This window comes from Nipponia nippon, unplaced genomic scaffold (genome assembly GCF_047370975.1).
Source record: "Nipponia nippon isolate SJK-2023a ecotype South Korea unplaced genomic scaffold, ASM4737097v1 scaffold_9, whole genome shotgun sequence".
NCBI classification, from domain to species: domain Eukaryota; kingdom Metazoa; phylum Chordata; class Aves; order Pelecaniformes; family Threskiornithidae; genus Nipponia; species Nipponia nippon.
In genome coordinates, this window is record NW_028262413.1 from 48,894,145 (window position 1) to 48,907,583 (window position 13,439).

A 13,439-nucleotide genomic window follows, 5' to 3' on the forward strand; every position below is an offset into this window, starting at 1 on the left:
GCTCCCTGGCAGCTGGGAGAGGTCTGGAAGGGCTGGTGGGAAGGGAGCCAGCGCTGCCTGGGGAAAGGTGAGGAACGTGGCTTTGTAAACCATCTTTCTGGCTGGGAAGGCAGGGAATGAGCGAAGTTGGAGCAGAGATAATATAGGGACCAGTTAGCTGCACAGTCGGAGTCCAAGGCTGGGGCTTGTGAAGGGAGGACGGGAGCGGCGCTGCAGGCTGTGAACGCAGCTGGAGGGGCTGCGTGCGGGTCCCCCGGCAAAGGTGAGCTGAGTCAGGAAGGCGCCGGGGGCACAGGGCCCGCGGTGCGGTGGGACAGACCGGAGGCGGCTTAACAGGGACCTCGCAGCGGCCTGCTTGGTTCGGGCGTTTCTCAGCGTGTGCGGAACCGGGGCGGTGGTGGGAGCGATGCTGAACCCCTTGGTGGGGGCCTTCCTCTGTGCAGGGATGGGCACGGAGTGCGACAACCAGATGGGAATGGCCAGGGCCGGAGGCAGAGATCTGCAGCTCTGCTGGCCGCGCTCCCGTCCCCGGTCACTGCTGACACCGCCACCAGGTATCTCACTTCTCCAGCGCAGCACTTACTGCATCTGAGCGAACACTGACCACTTTTAGAGTCCATTTTGTCTAATAACCAGAAATTTAAAAGTTTCCTTCCATGGCGAGTGAACACTAAGAGAGAAGCTCATGCCCTGGGGGCCACCTCAGCATTTGGGCCAGCATACTGCTCCGCTCAAAGGGCCGTGAGAGCCGACCCTTCTACTGGAATACCAACCGATGAACCCGAATCTGTCCCTGGCGAGAGCAATGACTTGCAGGGCTGAGGGTCCTGCCGATTCGCCCGCCGTCCCCAGGGACGCAGCCTCGTCTTTCACGGGACGGGAACGGTGGCTCCCCACCTCCCCGCTCAGGTGGTCCGGGGCGAGGATACACCCGGCCACACGCACCCGAGCCCGCTCGACGTCACTGGCGACACGCAAGGCTCAACCGCAACAGCAGCCGGTTGCCCCCGCAGACTGGGGGCAGCTCCCACAAACTGGGGGCTGCCCCCGCAGACTGGGGGCTGCCCCCGCGCCCCTGCCCCGCTGCCCCCCGCCCCGGGTGCGGGGGAGCCCCTCTGCGGGCGGCAGGCTGCGGGCAGAAGTTGCGGGCAGGAGGTGGGAGGACGCCCGCGGCGGAGCCCCGCAGCTGGCAGGGCGCCCCGCTCTCCCCGCGGACCCCCGCCGGCCGGCGCAGCGCCGCGCCCGCAGCCCCCCCCCCCCGCCCCGCCGCTCCGCGCCCGCGGAGTCCCCCGCCCCCCCGCCCCTCCGCGCCCGCCGAGCCCCCTCCCGCGCGGGGCTGCCCGGCGCAGGCGGCGGGGCCGCGCCGCCCCTGCCGCATTGGTTTGCGGCGGAGCCCGTCACCGCCTCGGCGCCGAGATTGGCCCCCGCAGCCGGCGCCGGTCGCCCCCCCGGGCCTGCCTCCACCCCGCCCGCCGTGCGCCGCGGCCCGGGCACGGGCACTGCGCTCCGCGCCGCTCCGCGCCGCTCCGCTCGGCCCGCAGCAGGGACAGGGCCGGGCCGGGCCGGGCCGGGCCGAGCCGAGCCGGGCGGGGGGCGCGCCCGCCGCACCGCACCGCACCGCACCGCACCGCGCCGCGCCGCGCCGGGAGCGGGGATGTGAGCGGAGGCTCCGCCGCTCCGCGCCCCGCTCCGCCCCGCTCCGCTCCGCTCGGCCGCCCGGCTCGGGAAGATGCTGAGCAGGTGGATGAGTGGCAGCAGCAGGAACCTGGACCGCGAGTACAACTGCACCGTGCGGCTGCTGGACGACAGCGAGTACACCTGCACCATCCAGGTCAGCGTCCCGCCGGGCCGGGGGCGGCGGGGCCGGGACAGACCCCGCCGGGGCCGCGCTGCCGCCCGCGGCCGCCAGACAAAAGGAGCGGAGCGGCGGGGGCGGCCCGGTCCTGCCCCGCCGCCGCGAACAAAGGCGGAGACCCCCCGCTCCGCTCCCGCCGCCCCCCGGCTCTCGGGAGGCGACCGGAGCGTCGATGCGGGAGTCGGGCAGCGGCTGCCGGCGGCGCGGAGCCCCGGGGCAGAGCCCCCCCGCCGCCGCGGAGGCGTGCGGGGATGGCGCGGGGAGCCGCCCGCGGCCCCCGGAGCCGGAGCGGGGCAGGGGCAGCCCGGCGCGGGCAGCCCGGGGCCGGGGGAGCTCCTCGGCCGTCCCCCGCCGAGCCGGGCGGCGCTCGCCCTCCTCCGCCGGCCGCGGAGGCTCCGCGCATCGCGGGGCGGACTTCGGTGCGAAGTGAAGTAGCGGGGCTGCTGCTGGGCAGGGATGCGCAGGGGCTGCCGCTCCTCTCCCCTGCCTCCGCCGCCCCCCGGGGTGCCCCGGTCTGGCCCCCCCAGTTAGCGCCCGGCTCTGCCCTAATGAGGGGGTTGGGGTTTGTGATAGTCCCGAGCGGCGGGGACGGGGCGCGCATCTGCCGGGCGGCACCGGGACCGGCACCGGGACCGGGACCCGGAGCCGTTGCCCCCCGCCCGGCTGCTGCCTCGCTCGGCGCACACGGTCCCTGGGATGCCGTGTTCCCAAAAACTAGCAAAACGCGCTCACCGTCTGCGCTGCCCCCAGTTCGGTAACGGGACCTTGTGCCCGGAGGAGCATCCCTGGCTCCCGCGGCTTTTACTCTTCATTCCTACAGTTACCATCATCTCTGCAAGGGGGCTCGCCGGTGGCTGCTGGCACGCCGAAAACCTGCACGCTATAGCACTCGCAACTGTTCCTGCCGGTACCAGCTGGCTTCAGCCCAGTCCGTAGGCAGTGGAAAATTCAGGGCAGAGTTTTGAGTAAAGGTGACTCAAGGTGTAAACAGCAGCAGCAGCTCCCACCTTCCAGCCTTCCCTGGGTCTCCCCGGTTCCCCCTGTCCTGCAACTCCGAGGAGCAGGGAGCATCTCCTCATTTACCGGCAGAAGCGTGCTTTGAACGATAACGCTAAGGAATGGCTACCGAGGAACGCTGCGGGCGATGGGAGGCACCGTCATTTTTGCTTAAATAGCCTAAAATAGATAAATAGGGTGTTTTGTGCAAATAACGGCTGGAGAATGCTGATGCTCCTTCCTCCCTCGCCTCCCCCACCTGGACCGCGAAGGGTGACCCAGTAAACAGCTGGAACGGCAACCCGCTCTACCCTGCATCAGCAAAACGAATTCGTCTCTCAGAGGTTGTTTTTAATACAAATTAAATGGAAAACTGTAGTTTGGGAGAGAAAGTGTAGGCAACGCAGTTTAGAAAAATCTGGATTTTCTGTCCTTAAGATAATTTAGGTGTTGTCATTTTGCATGTCTTTTTTTCTTTGTTTTAAGAGAAAATACTACCTGATCACATATTTCAGTGGCTTGTTTTATGTTTAGCATCGTAAATAGTGAATCCTGGCATTTAGCATGCATGACCTAAGGCATACAGAATTAGCTCGTATTGCCCTCACAACCAAGGTTACCCCAGCTAAATATTTGTTTTCTCTCACTTCCATGCTGCCTTATAAGCCACGTATTTATAGTCCGCGCAAAATTAAAGCGTACACAGTGGGAATGTATAATGTCTCGCAGGTGGGAAAAGCCGTCACCATCCAGGCTGCGAGCGGTGAATGAGTTTTTGAAGGTCATTCCCTCACGAGCGCAGCTATTCCGTGTCTTGCTGCGATCCGTAGTGTTTCCTCACCCAGGCTGTTTCTCTGCCTGTTGTTTCTAATTTATGTATTTCTATTTTTACTTAAATACGGAGAAACTGTCCAAAGCGTAAGGCATGAGTTTCATCCGCAGCGCTGTTAATCACGGCGCACATCTGGGGAGCGAAGCTGCTCGCTGGAAGTTTGTGCCGTGTGTTTTCGCCGCTGTACCCGTGTGTTCGTGCCGCTCAGCCCGGCAGCGCGGGGGGATGCGACGGGCTCCGTGCCCTCCCTGCGGCGTGGCCCGTCTGACATGTCGTCTGGCTTCTCCATTGCTGGCAAAGAGAAAGGAGCGCTCGGAGGCAGAGCTGATTTTGAGAGGTCTTATTTACGTTTGAGGTAATGGCACTGGTTAAACCTGGCAACAAAATTAACCGCTGGCTGTGCTTGATACAGGCGTGGGAGTAGGGGTTCGGTGCTGCTAGACAATACCTGAATATTCTGTTTCTCAATAAAGCCTTTTTTATTTGATTATCCAAGGGTTTACTTTGGTAATATTCCCACATGGAATGAACGGTTCGTTGTCTGAGCTTGGCTGAATCCTTCCTCCCTTTTGCCCTAATTCTCGCTCCGTAAGGGCCCACCCGAGCAGGCGGAGGAGCCTGGGGGGCTGGTCCCCGGCTCCCCCGGCCCCGGCGGGCTCAGGGACTGTGCGGGGGGACAGAGCTGCCGCAGGCAGAGGGAGCGGGTGCAGCGCGTTGGGGCAGCTGGGTCGGCACCTCCAGAAGCGGTTTTGTTGTTGGTTGGGGTTTTTTTTGTCTATTCCAGTAGTTTGCTCTTTTGGGGAGGACGTCGTCCCAGCACCCGTCTCCGCTGGGTACCCGGGGACGGTCTGTGTCTGCCGGCGAGCGGGGCTGCGGGTCTCAGTCTCTTGCCGGGACTCGGAGGCTCCCAGGAGGTGCCTGAACATGAAGATGTTGGGCTTTCTTGACTCAGAAAAGCTGATATTTTAATAATACGACATGCCACAGAGGCCCCTTTTAAAGCAATAAAGGCGGTAGTTCGCGGTGTGGGGACCATCAGGCGTGAGAAGGCAGCAATGCCCATTAACGCTCCGTCCCTTGGCCTTCTGCTGGCTGCTGGCCACGGGTGCTGGGGACCCCGCTCCCGTGGGTGTCACCGCCCCGAGACGCGTCCCCGGGGGGCGGCTCGGCTGGCAGAGAGGGGCAGCCATTCCCGAGGGCTGTTTGCTCATCTCCATGGCAAGGGTCTGGTCTAGCAGTATATTGAGTTTCTCTTTGCCACCTTGCGCGCCGTGTCTCCAAAGACAAACGCGGAGCAGTTTGCCAGCGAGGCGGCCTTGCAGCCGTTGTTAGAATAAAGCAAGCTTTGAACAAACGAAGCAACGCTCTCGCGCGGCGGTTTTGCTGTGACTGAGCTGCTTGTCTGAGGAAATGTTTTAAATTCTTCGCTGTGGTGTCAGTGGTGGTATAAAAGGCTTGAAATAATTAATGATTTGCCATTGCTCGACGCATCAAGCATTTTCCTGAAAAGACAGCGGCGTTTTGTTTCAAACCTCAGTAGTACTACAGGAACGTGGAGAGGTGAGAAAACAAATAGAAAAATGCGGTTTCTTAGATGCAGAGTGTGAGAACTTTCTTGCGTAAGATTGGAAATAAATGGAAACGAGCTCTTGACTACGCTGTTGGACAAACCCCCCGTTTTCCACATGAAGCACAAAGTTCGTTAGGAGACCTGACAGGATCATTAATAACAGGCAGTCAACACAAAGGGGAACCTTGGGTTTTTGCAGCGCTGGCTACTGTGAAGGTTATTTGTTCATTATCTTTTTATCTTCTGAGAGTTTCCAATTGCTTTTGCCGGGAAATACGTTAGCAGACGCTGCTGACGCAGTGGGGTCTCTTGTCCAAAGTCCTCAGCCCCGGGGATGTGTCCTGCACCGGAGGTTGCTCCCTGCTGCCGAGAGCCCCAGAAACCACGAGGCTTCGTGCCGAGAAGTTTCCCTCTGCCCCCAGAGCCTTCCCTTCTCTCCCGCGGCCTGAACCCGGGGTGCAGTAGCAGGGCCCGATGCCAAACCTGTTGTCAGAAACGCGGAGTGAGACGGGCGTTGGGTCCGAGGCCGCGGGTCTGCGCGGCGGGTCGGGCTCTCTGAGCGTCGCCTGGTCTCGCGGTCCGGCACCGGCGAGGCTCCGGCAGAGCCCCCGCGGCACCGCCAGCGCGTTGGGGCAGCGAGGAGAGGTCCATCAGCAAAGTCTCTGGGCTGCAGCGGGTGCAGGATCGCACCCCTCCCGGCCTGTGGTCCCAGGGGTGGTGAAAGCAATACCGGCAGGTTTCTTTGGCTGGTTTGCTCTTGACTCTATTCAAAGTAATGTTTTTATTTATAGTGTTGAAAACGTATTTGCAACAGAAACCTATCGTTCTTGCTCAGCCGTGTCTCCGTGGAGCTGCACGCTGGCAGGGCGGCACCCTCCGTCCCCTGCACCAACGCTTGCACACGTACGGCTCGTGGGCGCGGCAGAAAACTGCCTGAAGTGCAGAATAAGTTTGAAGACAAACTACCAGTCAAAGCTGAGAGTTTCTTGGGTTTCGTCTCCTTTTTCCTTTTAAATTTATTCCCAAGTATATAATTTTAAATACAAAGGATACAAAAGGCAGCTGAGGAAAACATCCACTGAATGTCCACTGAAAAACTAGTGCCGTATTTGCTCTCACTTTAATGGGAGGCAGAAACACAAGTTGTTATGGAGACCCATTGAAAATATTTCTAGTGCTGCTGTTTCTTCACCAGCTGAAATGTCTATTTTCTCCTAAGTTTTCCTACCTGTTTTACAGCGTTACCTGCTGTGAAACTGCCGGCTATCCCCCTCTTAGGAGCCAGTTTCCTGAAAGAACTACTTTGCTTATCACTTTCCCATACAAGATGTTGAAGACAAATATATATATAGATAGAGATATATACACACATGCACACACACATGCGCACACACACACACATGCGCACACACACAGAGTGATACCATTGTAGAAAGATATGTACACCAGCATCATGAAAGAAGACATTTTCTGCTTCGGCCATGTAAAAATTAGGTAATGCACAGTAGGAGGCTTTTTTTAAGGTGTCTGGGGAATACTAAAAGTGCCTTGAGCAGCCCACTTATTTTTAATTTTTGACTCATTCTTCAGGAGCTCAAAGGGATCCTGTATATGGGAATGACGTCTGCGGTCACATTCCAGCAAAGCCGAGACTTGCAGGATGCTTCGGTTTGCCCTGTACAAGACTAGCGGCACCGACAGCGTCTGGGCTCCCTCTCTGCTGGTGCGGCTGGCAGCTCTGTTTCCTAGCTGAAACCTCGCAGGTTGGCTTCTCCTGGAAGCCGTGTGTGACGATGGGCAGAGACTGCGCAGTGAGCAAGACCCTCACTGAGACGCTGCCGCTGGCAGCGGGCAAGGGCCCGATGGAGATGCCATCAGTCTGTGGGAGCTCCTCCACAGCTGGCGCAGGGGTGGGTGTCCTCTCCGGGGGCGGTAGCACCATGCGTGAAGGTGGGTTCCGAAGCGTGGGCAGGGCACTGGGAATGGCCTCCGCCTGCGCAGCGTTGGGTGAATTTGGCTGTCAAGGGGAAGTGGGGTCCTTGTTGGCTTGGGGGGTAGCTACTCGGTAGCCAACAGGCACTTGGTCCTACGTGTTCGAGAATGGTGTGCGCTTATCTTTGTCTCATTTGCTGGTGGGAAAAACCAAACCCTACGGTACCCTCAACACTTCAGCCTTCTGGGGGACTTGCAGGAATGTCACGAACCCTGTGGTGACCCCAGTTTGTGCAGGACTGATGGGAATCCCGACGTGCAGAGCAGAGCACGTCCGTGCTCCCATCGAAACGGGAGCGGGCCCTCTGCCTTCTGCAGCGCGGCTGTGTCTCCGAGCAGGGTGGCGTTGTAGAGCAAACCCTCCGAAATCGCCGTGCTCCTGGTTCCCAAACGGCAGAGGAAGCGTGGCACTACTGTCACTTGTTAGAAATGACAGCGCATTACTGGAGAAGGCTGGGGAACAAGCAGGGATGTGCCGTGCGAGAAGTGCTGCATTTTATTTGCTATCACTTTTGTCAGGAATAGACAATACCTCGTTAGCGCAGGGGTCAGGCGTTCGTGCTGTTGCGGAGAGAACTGAACGGTGCTTCTGTCATCAGCCGCTTGTTTGTGGTCAAAAAACCCAATTATTGTTTGGTTACAGAAGGCTTTGGAGTTGCTTCTGCAAATAAGAAGGTTTCAGGTCAAATTCTTTTCTTTGAATTTTTTCCAGAGTAAATTATCACAGCAGTATGAGAGCAATTTCATATTGATGATCTGGAATTGCCTGCAAGGCTGATGAATCCACAGCGAGCGTCTGCAGAGACGGTGGCTCCTGCATGGCAAGAAGGAGATGGGGAGCAGGTTCTGACGGGCGCAGCGACACTGGAGTTACCGCATGCGTACGCCTGGGCTTGAGTTTGTCCTGCCAGGGCTGGGGGGTGATTTGAAAGGATGGGGATAAATCCCCTCTCGTGGCAGGATTTGTAGGGATTTATTTTTGGTTTTGTTCCTACCGGCCTCTTAGAAGCTTCAGAACGCAGGAAAATATATCCTAATTTGTTCCTTCATCAGCCACCTCTTGTGGATTCCCCCCTTGTATTCCCAACGGAGTTACAGCTGCTGTGGCTCTTGGTGACTTTCTAAAATCTACTCAGATTTCTGTGGCACCTTCATCATCCCAGGAGAGGTTTTTGCTTGTGCTCCCGCACCATGTCAGCAGAGCTCTGCCGGCTGCTGCCAGAGCCCAGGAGAAAGGCAAAGCCACCGTCTTCCGTCACGACAGGGAGGAATTAACACTTCGAACGTTTTTTTGAGTTTTCGCCTAAGCACGGCAACATCTTAACCAACCCTAATTTTGCACGAGGCGCTGTTAGCTGGTGCGGTCTGGTTTTATTGCGTTCCTTACAGAACTGGATAACCAGCTGCAGACCTACCCAGGGCTACAGAGCAAACTGCTGGTGGAGGCCGGGCTGAAGCAAAGGTTGCTTTGCTCTGAGCACCAGGACAAAGGAGGAGATGTGGAAGAAATGGGGTGAGTTTTCAGGAAGGTCTGAAGAAGTGAGAAGACTCCGTGCACACAAGCAAGGATGTCAGAATTAGGGTTTATATGGTCATCTGCATTTATACAGAAACCTAGGGGTGTCTTCTGAGCATGAAACACGAGCCAGGTTTTGCTTTAGGAGGCGATGGTCTGCCAAACCAGCTCCGAAGTCCATGGGCCGAGGTGACGGCATTCCTGCAGGCTGGGCGATGCCCCGCGACGAACCTGCTGCGGTCACAGCCCTGCCTTCACGAGGTCTGCAGGGCACACGCACGGGGCCAGAGCAGCCTGTCGGAGGATGGAGCAGCGCGGACCAAGGCGCGAGCAACCCCCTGCACGAGCCCTGCGGCTGCCAGGGCGTTTTTGCACGGTGAGGATGAGGAGCGCGAAGGGCGGCATCTGGGGCGCTGCGGGGCGGGGGCGTGCGAGCTGGCCCCACGTGGAAGCGCCTTGGCTGGGACTCAACGGCCACGAAAGCTTTGTGTTGTTACGCTGCAACGAGTGGATTGAAATGGCAGAGTGAAGATCCCCGCCGGCGCGTCACCGCCGCTTCGCTGAGCTGTGCTCTGGTGGCATGCAAAATACTGGCGTTTCTAGGAAATAAAGGTGTGGGTATTTATTAGACAGTTTTGTCTGTGTTTACAACGTTTTGCTTGTAAAAACAAATGATTGAAATAGAAATGAAATCTCATGAAATACGTCGCCCCAGAGGTTTATTTGCCTGTGTGGTCTGTGTTCAGGGGTGCCGGGGGGTGGTGGGGGCAGAAGCGCGGTGACCGGGCAGCGGCAGGAGCAGGGCAGGGGATGCGCCGGCTCTTCTGCCCAAATCCCGAAGATCAGCTCCTTCCTCTCCAGAAAAGGAAGCGTTTGGAAGCGCCTTTCTTGCCAGATTTCTGCGCCCGTCTGTGCCGGCAGTGGGGTCGGAGCCGCAGTCACCCGGCTGGTTGGGAGATGGTTCTTCTCCTCTGCCGTCTCCACCGGGCATTGTCCTTCAGGGGTTTGCGCGTGCGTGAAATCACTGCCCATAAACCATCCCCGGGCTGGCGGGCACGTGCCTACCTGACCATCTTAAATGAAAGTATATTTTTAAGCTTCACACTCCAATTCTACGTGTCTCCCCCCGCTGCCACCACCCGCCTCCTATTCAAACAAGCCCATCTTTATTTTGTATATTGTGGGACATCGACACAAGGAGTTCTTGCCGTTAAAGGTAGCTATTAAATACCCATTACGGTGTTTTCATGTCTAGACAGAAGAGTAACTGCTGCCTTTTGCATTCAGTAGCGTTTGGAAGCGAGAGGAAGAGTGGTGAGGTCTGAAGTCGCTGCAGCCTCGTCCCCCGGGTGCGCGGTCGGTGGGTGGATACGTGACAGTCGCGTGCCACCTTTCTGTCCTGCTGCTCTGTGGCACAGATTTTGCGATGATCTGATTTTCCAGGAATTTAGGTGAGATCTACCAGGATATGGTTGTTTCTGAAGTGACCCGTGGGATTTGGGGCTGGCCGGGCAGTTTCCTGCACACAGCGCAGAGGTTGCCGTGTCTGTCGTGTAATTGTGGCCCAGACTGAACTGAATATCTGCACAAAATGCCTGGTCCTTAGAGTCTGGGTTTTTTTTTTCTGAAAAGGGCCCGTGCAGAGGGAAGTTGTGCGAACTGTGCTTCAGCCTGCCGGGGGAGAACTGCTCTTTTTTACTAGGTAAAAATAGGATTTTTGTTAGCTGCCGGTGGACCGAACTGGCGTGGTCCTGGGGAGCAGCTGGGCGCTTTGTCCCTCCTGCATCGTCATTTTGAAGATGCAGACCGTACTTTGCCCTTAGTTACACTTTGGCAATTGCCATCTGTGTACATTACCTTGACTGGTAACCATTGCCTTCATTTGCAAAAGTGACTCGGCAGCTGAAATTTCGTGAGGAATATAGTTTATTCTACGCACACACAAAATGCAAGATGCCATCGTGCTTCCTCTGGCTTCTTATCTGTAGGGGACAGCAGGGGTAAAATACAGTAAAATCTTATTTTGCTCAATAAAGTCAGCAGCTGCCTCTCCAGATACACATCAGGAGCTGTGCTACTGAGCAAGATGGTGCCATTTTTACATAACCAGTTTGTAGAGCCGAGCTGTGTTTTGAGCCACGGGATCTTTTAGCTGATCCGAGGATCAGCTTTGTCCTTCCGTTAGTGGATGATCCCAGTTCTCCTTATGGAAACGGGGCGGTCTGTGCTCCCAAATTGTTCAGTCTTTGGTCCTGACCGGGAAAGTTGATGTGAATGGAAACTGCTCTTCTGCAGGCAAGGGAACAGACTGAAAAGCCTGCCTGGGTTTGTAGGTTGTACTTCGCATCGTGAAAACGCAAAGGTTAGGAAATCCTTCCCGAAGAGGCGCGAGCGTTGCAGGGCTCAGAGCTGTGGGCTGCCTGCACCCTCATAATTTTAACGTAATAATTTTAACATATTGTCTTTAGAATTCTGAGCTGGGAGCCTCCCCCGGCTCCCGGCCGGGTCGCGGTCTCGCCAGAGCTGGGCTTTATGCCGAGACCCATTTTCTTGCCCTGGGAGAGCCATTTTTTTGCCTTGAGCATCTCATTGGGAAGTCAAGGTTGGCACCTATTTTAATCTTTCGTATCTGGCAGTAAAGAATATAAGCACTGGACTCCTGAGGATGGAGAAAAACCTTAGGCTGGCTCGGCATGCTGCGGGGAGGCGTGAAATAAGGTGGGTCAGTACTCGCCAGGTACCGGTGTCTCACCAGACAGACGAGGCATTTTTATAAATGATAATTAGCAGAAGCTTTGTGGCGTTGTGCTTTGTGAGGCCAGAGAGCCCTCAGCTAGCTAATGCTGGATGTCAAAATTTGATCAATGCTGCAGCTGGAAATAGAATATTTTGGCTGCATAATGTCTGTTACCAAAGACTTTAATTATAGTGGCATATCTGTCATATCGACGAGGTTTTTCTATTTTTCAGGGGTTTATAGCAGGGCTGTTTCAGATCGTATTGGCTTTTAGCTTGGCACATAAGCTGGGATCCCAAAGGAAATATGCATCTAGCTGCCAATAGGAAATTTTTCTTTAATAAAAAAATTACAGCAATTGATGAAGCCATTCTGGAGCCAGAGAGAGACTTTAGGAATATATAGATTAGGTAGTTTATAGCGATTGAAACTATACGTTATCTATATACTGAACTCATAGAATGGACAGTATATTGGGACTGAAGAAAAAAGCTGGAATCCAATATAGTTATGTTTGAAAAATAGATAATAAACATGCTGAGCAGGTACTTTTCATGAATCGATTTAATTCTCATTAGCATTGCAATATATAACATGCTGACTAATATTTCTGGCTTGCAAACAACAATGGCTTTCCAAAGGAAATGTGTAATGAGAACAGAATGTCTTCGGGATCTGAAACCCAGGAGCCCCCGGGGCCATTGGAAGTGAAGAAGAGAAAAAGCGATGGCAATAGAAAACGCAGCAGCAGAGGAGAGGGCTGGGGACGACGGTGAGACAGGATAGGCGCGATAGGGGTGTGATAGATCTTGGGAGCGTCCCCCGCCGTGCCAGGCCATCCTCCTCCATCCGTCTAGGGACGCCCGTGGCCCCCGCGCCACCGGGACCGGTCTGAACCAAGCCTCGGCTCCTGCCCTTGCGGTGGTGCCTCCCTCTGAGGGCAGCTCTCCTGGGCCACGCTCCTGCCTAAATCTCAGTGTTCCTGGGCTGCTCCTCAGTGTTAAAGTTCTGATCCAGAATGGACTCTTCTGTCTTCTGGTCCAGGTCCGTGTTACTGCTGTCCTTCCTTTCTTCCGCTTGCATTTATTACCTGCGTGTTTACAGTTTTGCATCGTTCTCGTTTGCACGTTGATATAAAAACCCAAAAGCTGCAGGGAATGGTTCCCCAGCCTGTCACCGCTTCTGGGAAGCCACTCCTTAAGCCCACCCACAGGGCTTTAACTGGTTGTGACTTCTGCTTTCCGATTTCTTCATCGGGGGTTTTGGAATAAAGCAGAGGGGATGAGCGGTGGCTGGCAGTTGCTTCCCCAGGTGTGAGTGGGAGCTTGCCTGTCTCCTTCGCAGTATTGGCATTGGTTGGGTGCCGTGGCCCTCACCTTAACATCTGGGTTTTGTTCTAGACATAAATAAGGTGCTAATACAAAATTAATCCCAACGTAGCGTGCCTTAAATAATGATGACAGTGATTTCTCTCTGCCCTTATGGGATGCTTCCCACTGTCAGTGTTAACACATTGGCCCCTTGGCAAAGTCCCCCAGAATTAAATAAAACCACAACTAATGGGGCTTGGAGGAGAGAAATAAGGCTGGTGCTTTCCTTAGTAACCCCCAGTACCACTGAGCAGAGAGCGTTCCTGTCTATAGGGCTTTTTAATTAACACGTGGCATTTTGTTATGAGGACGCCATTGAGTGTAATGGGGAGCAAGGTCTGAGGCATTTGAGGCTGATTTGGTTTTAAACTTCTGCGGGCAGCGTGTAATTCTCAGTCAGCTCTGCTGGGCTTTTCCAAAGAGTCGGGGTTTTCGGACACGGTTAATCTCTGTATCCGTGAGCTGATGCTGATGAGCCGTGTCACGTCCTGCCGGTGTCCTGGGGCTGCCGGCGGGAAACGTGTGGCTTCGGCAGGGTGCCGCTCTGGGTGCTCCACGGGTGCCGCTCTGG

The 13,439-nt window shown here is 56.0% G+C and overlaps 1 protein-coding gene across 4 annotated transcripts in view; it reads left to right on the forward strand.

Moving 5' to 3' along the window:
• The first annotated feature begins 1,635 nt into the window (after window positions 1-1,635).
• The window catches only part of FRMD5 (FERM domain containing 5), a 116,679-nt gene continuing 104,875 nt past the window's right edge, over window positions 1,636-13,439 (forward strand). For all 4 annotated transcript variants that reach the window (XM_087744040.1, XM_087744042.1, XM_087744041.1 and 1 more), the window contains exon 1: window positions 1,636-1,831. In XM_087744040.1, the coding sequence (XP_087600166.1) occupies window positions 1,730-1,831 (102 nt within the window). In that variant the 5' untranslated portion in view covers window positions 1,636-1,729. The remainder of the gene's footprint in view (window positions 1,832-13,439) is intronic.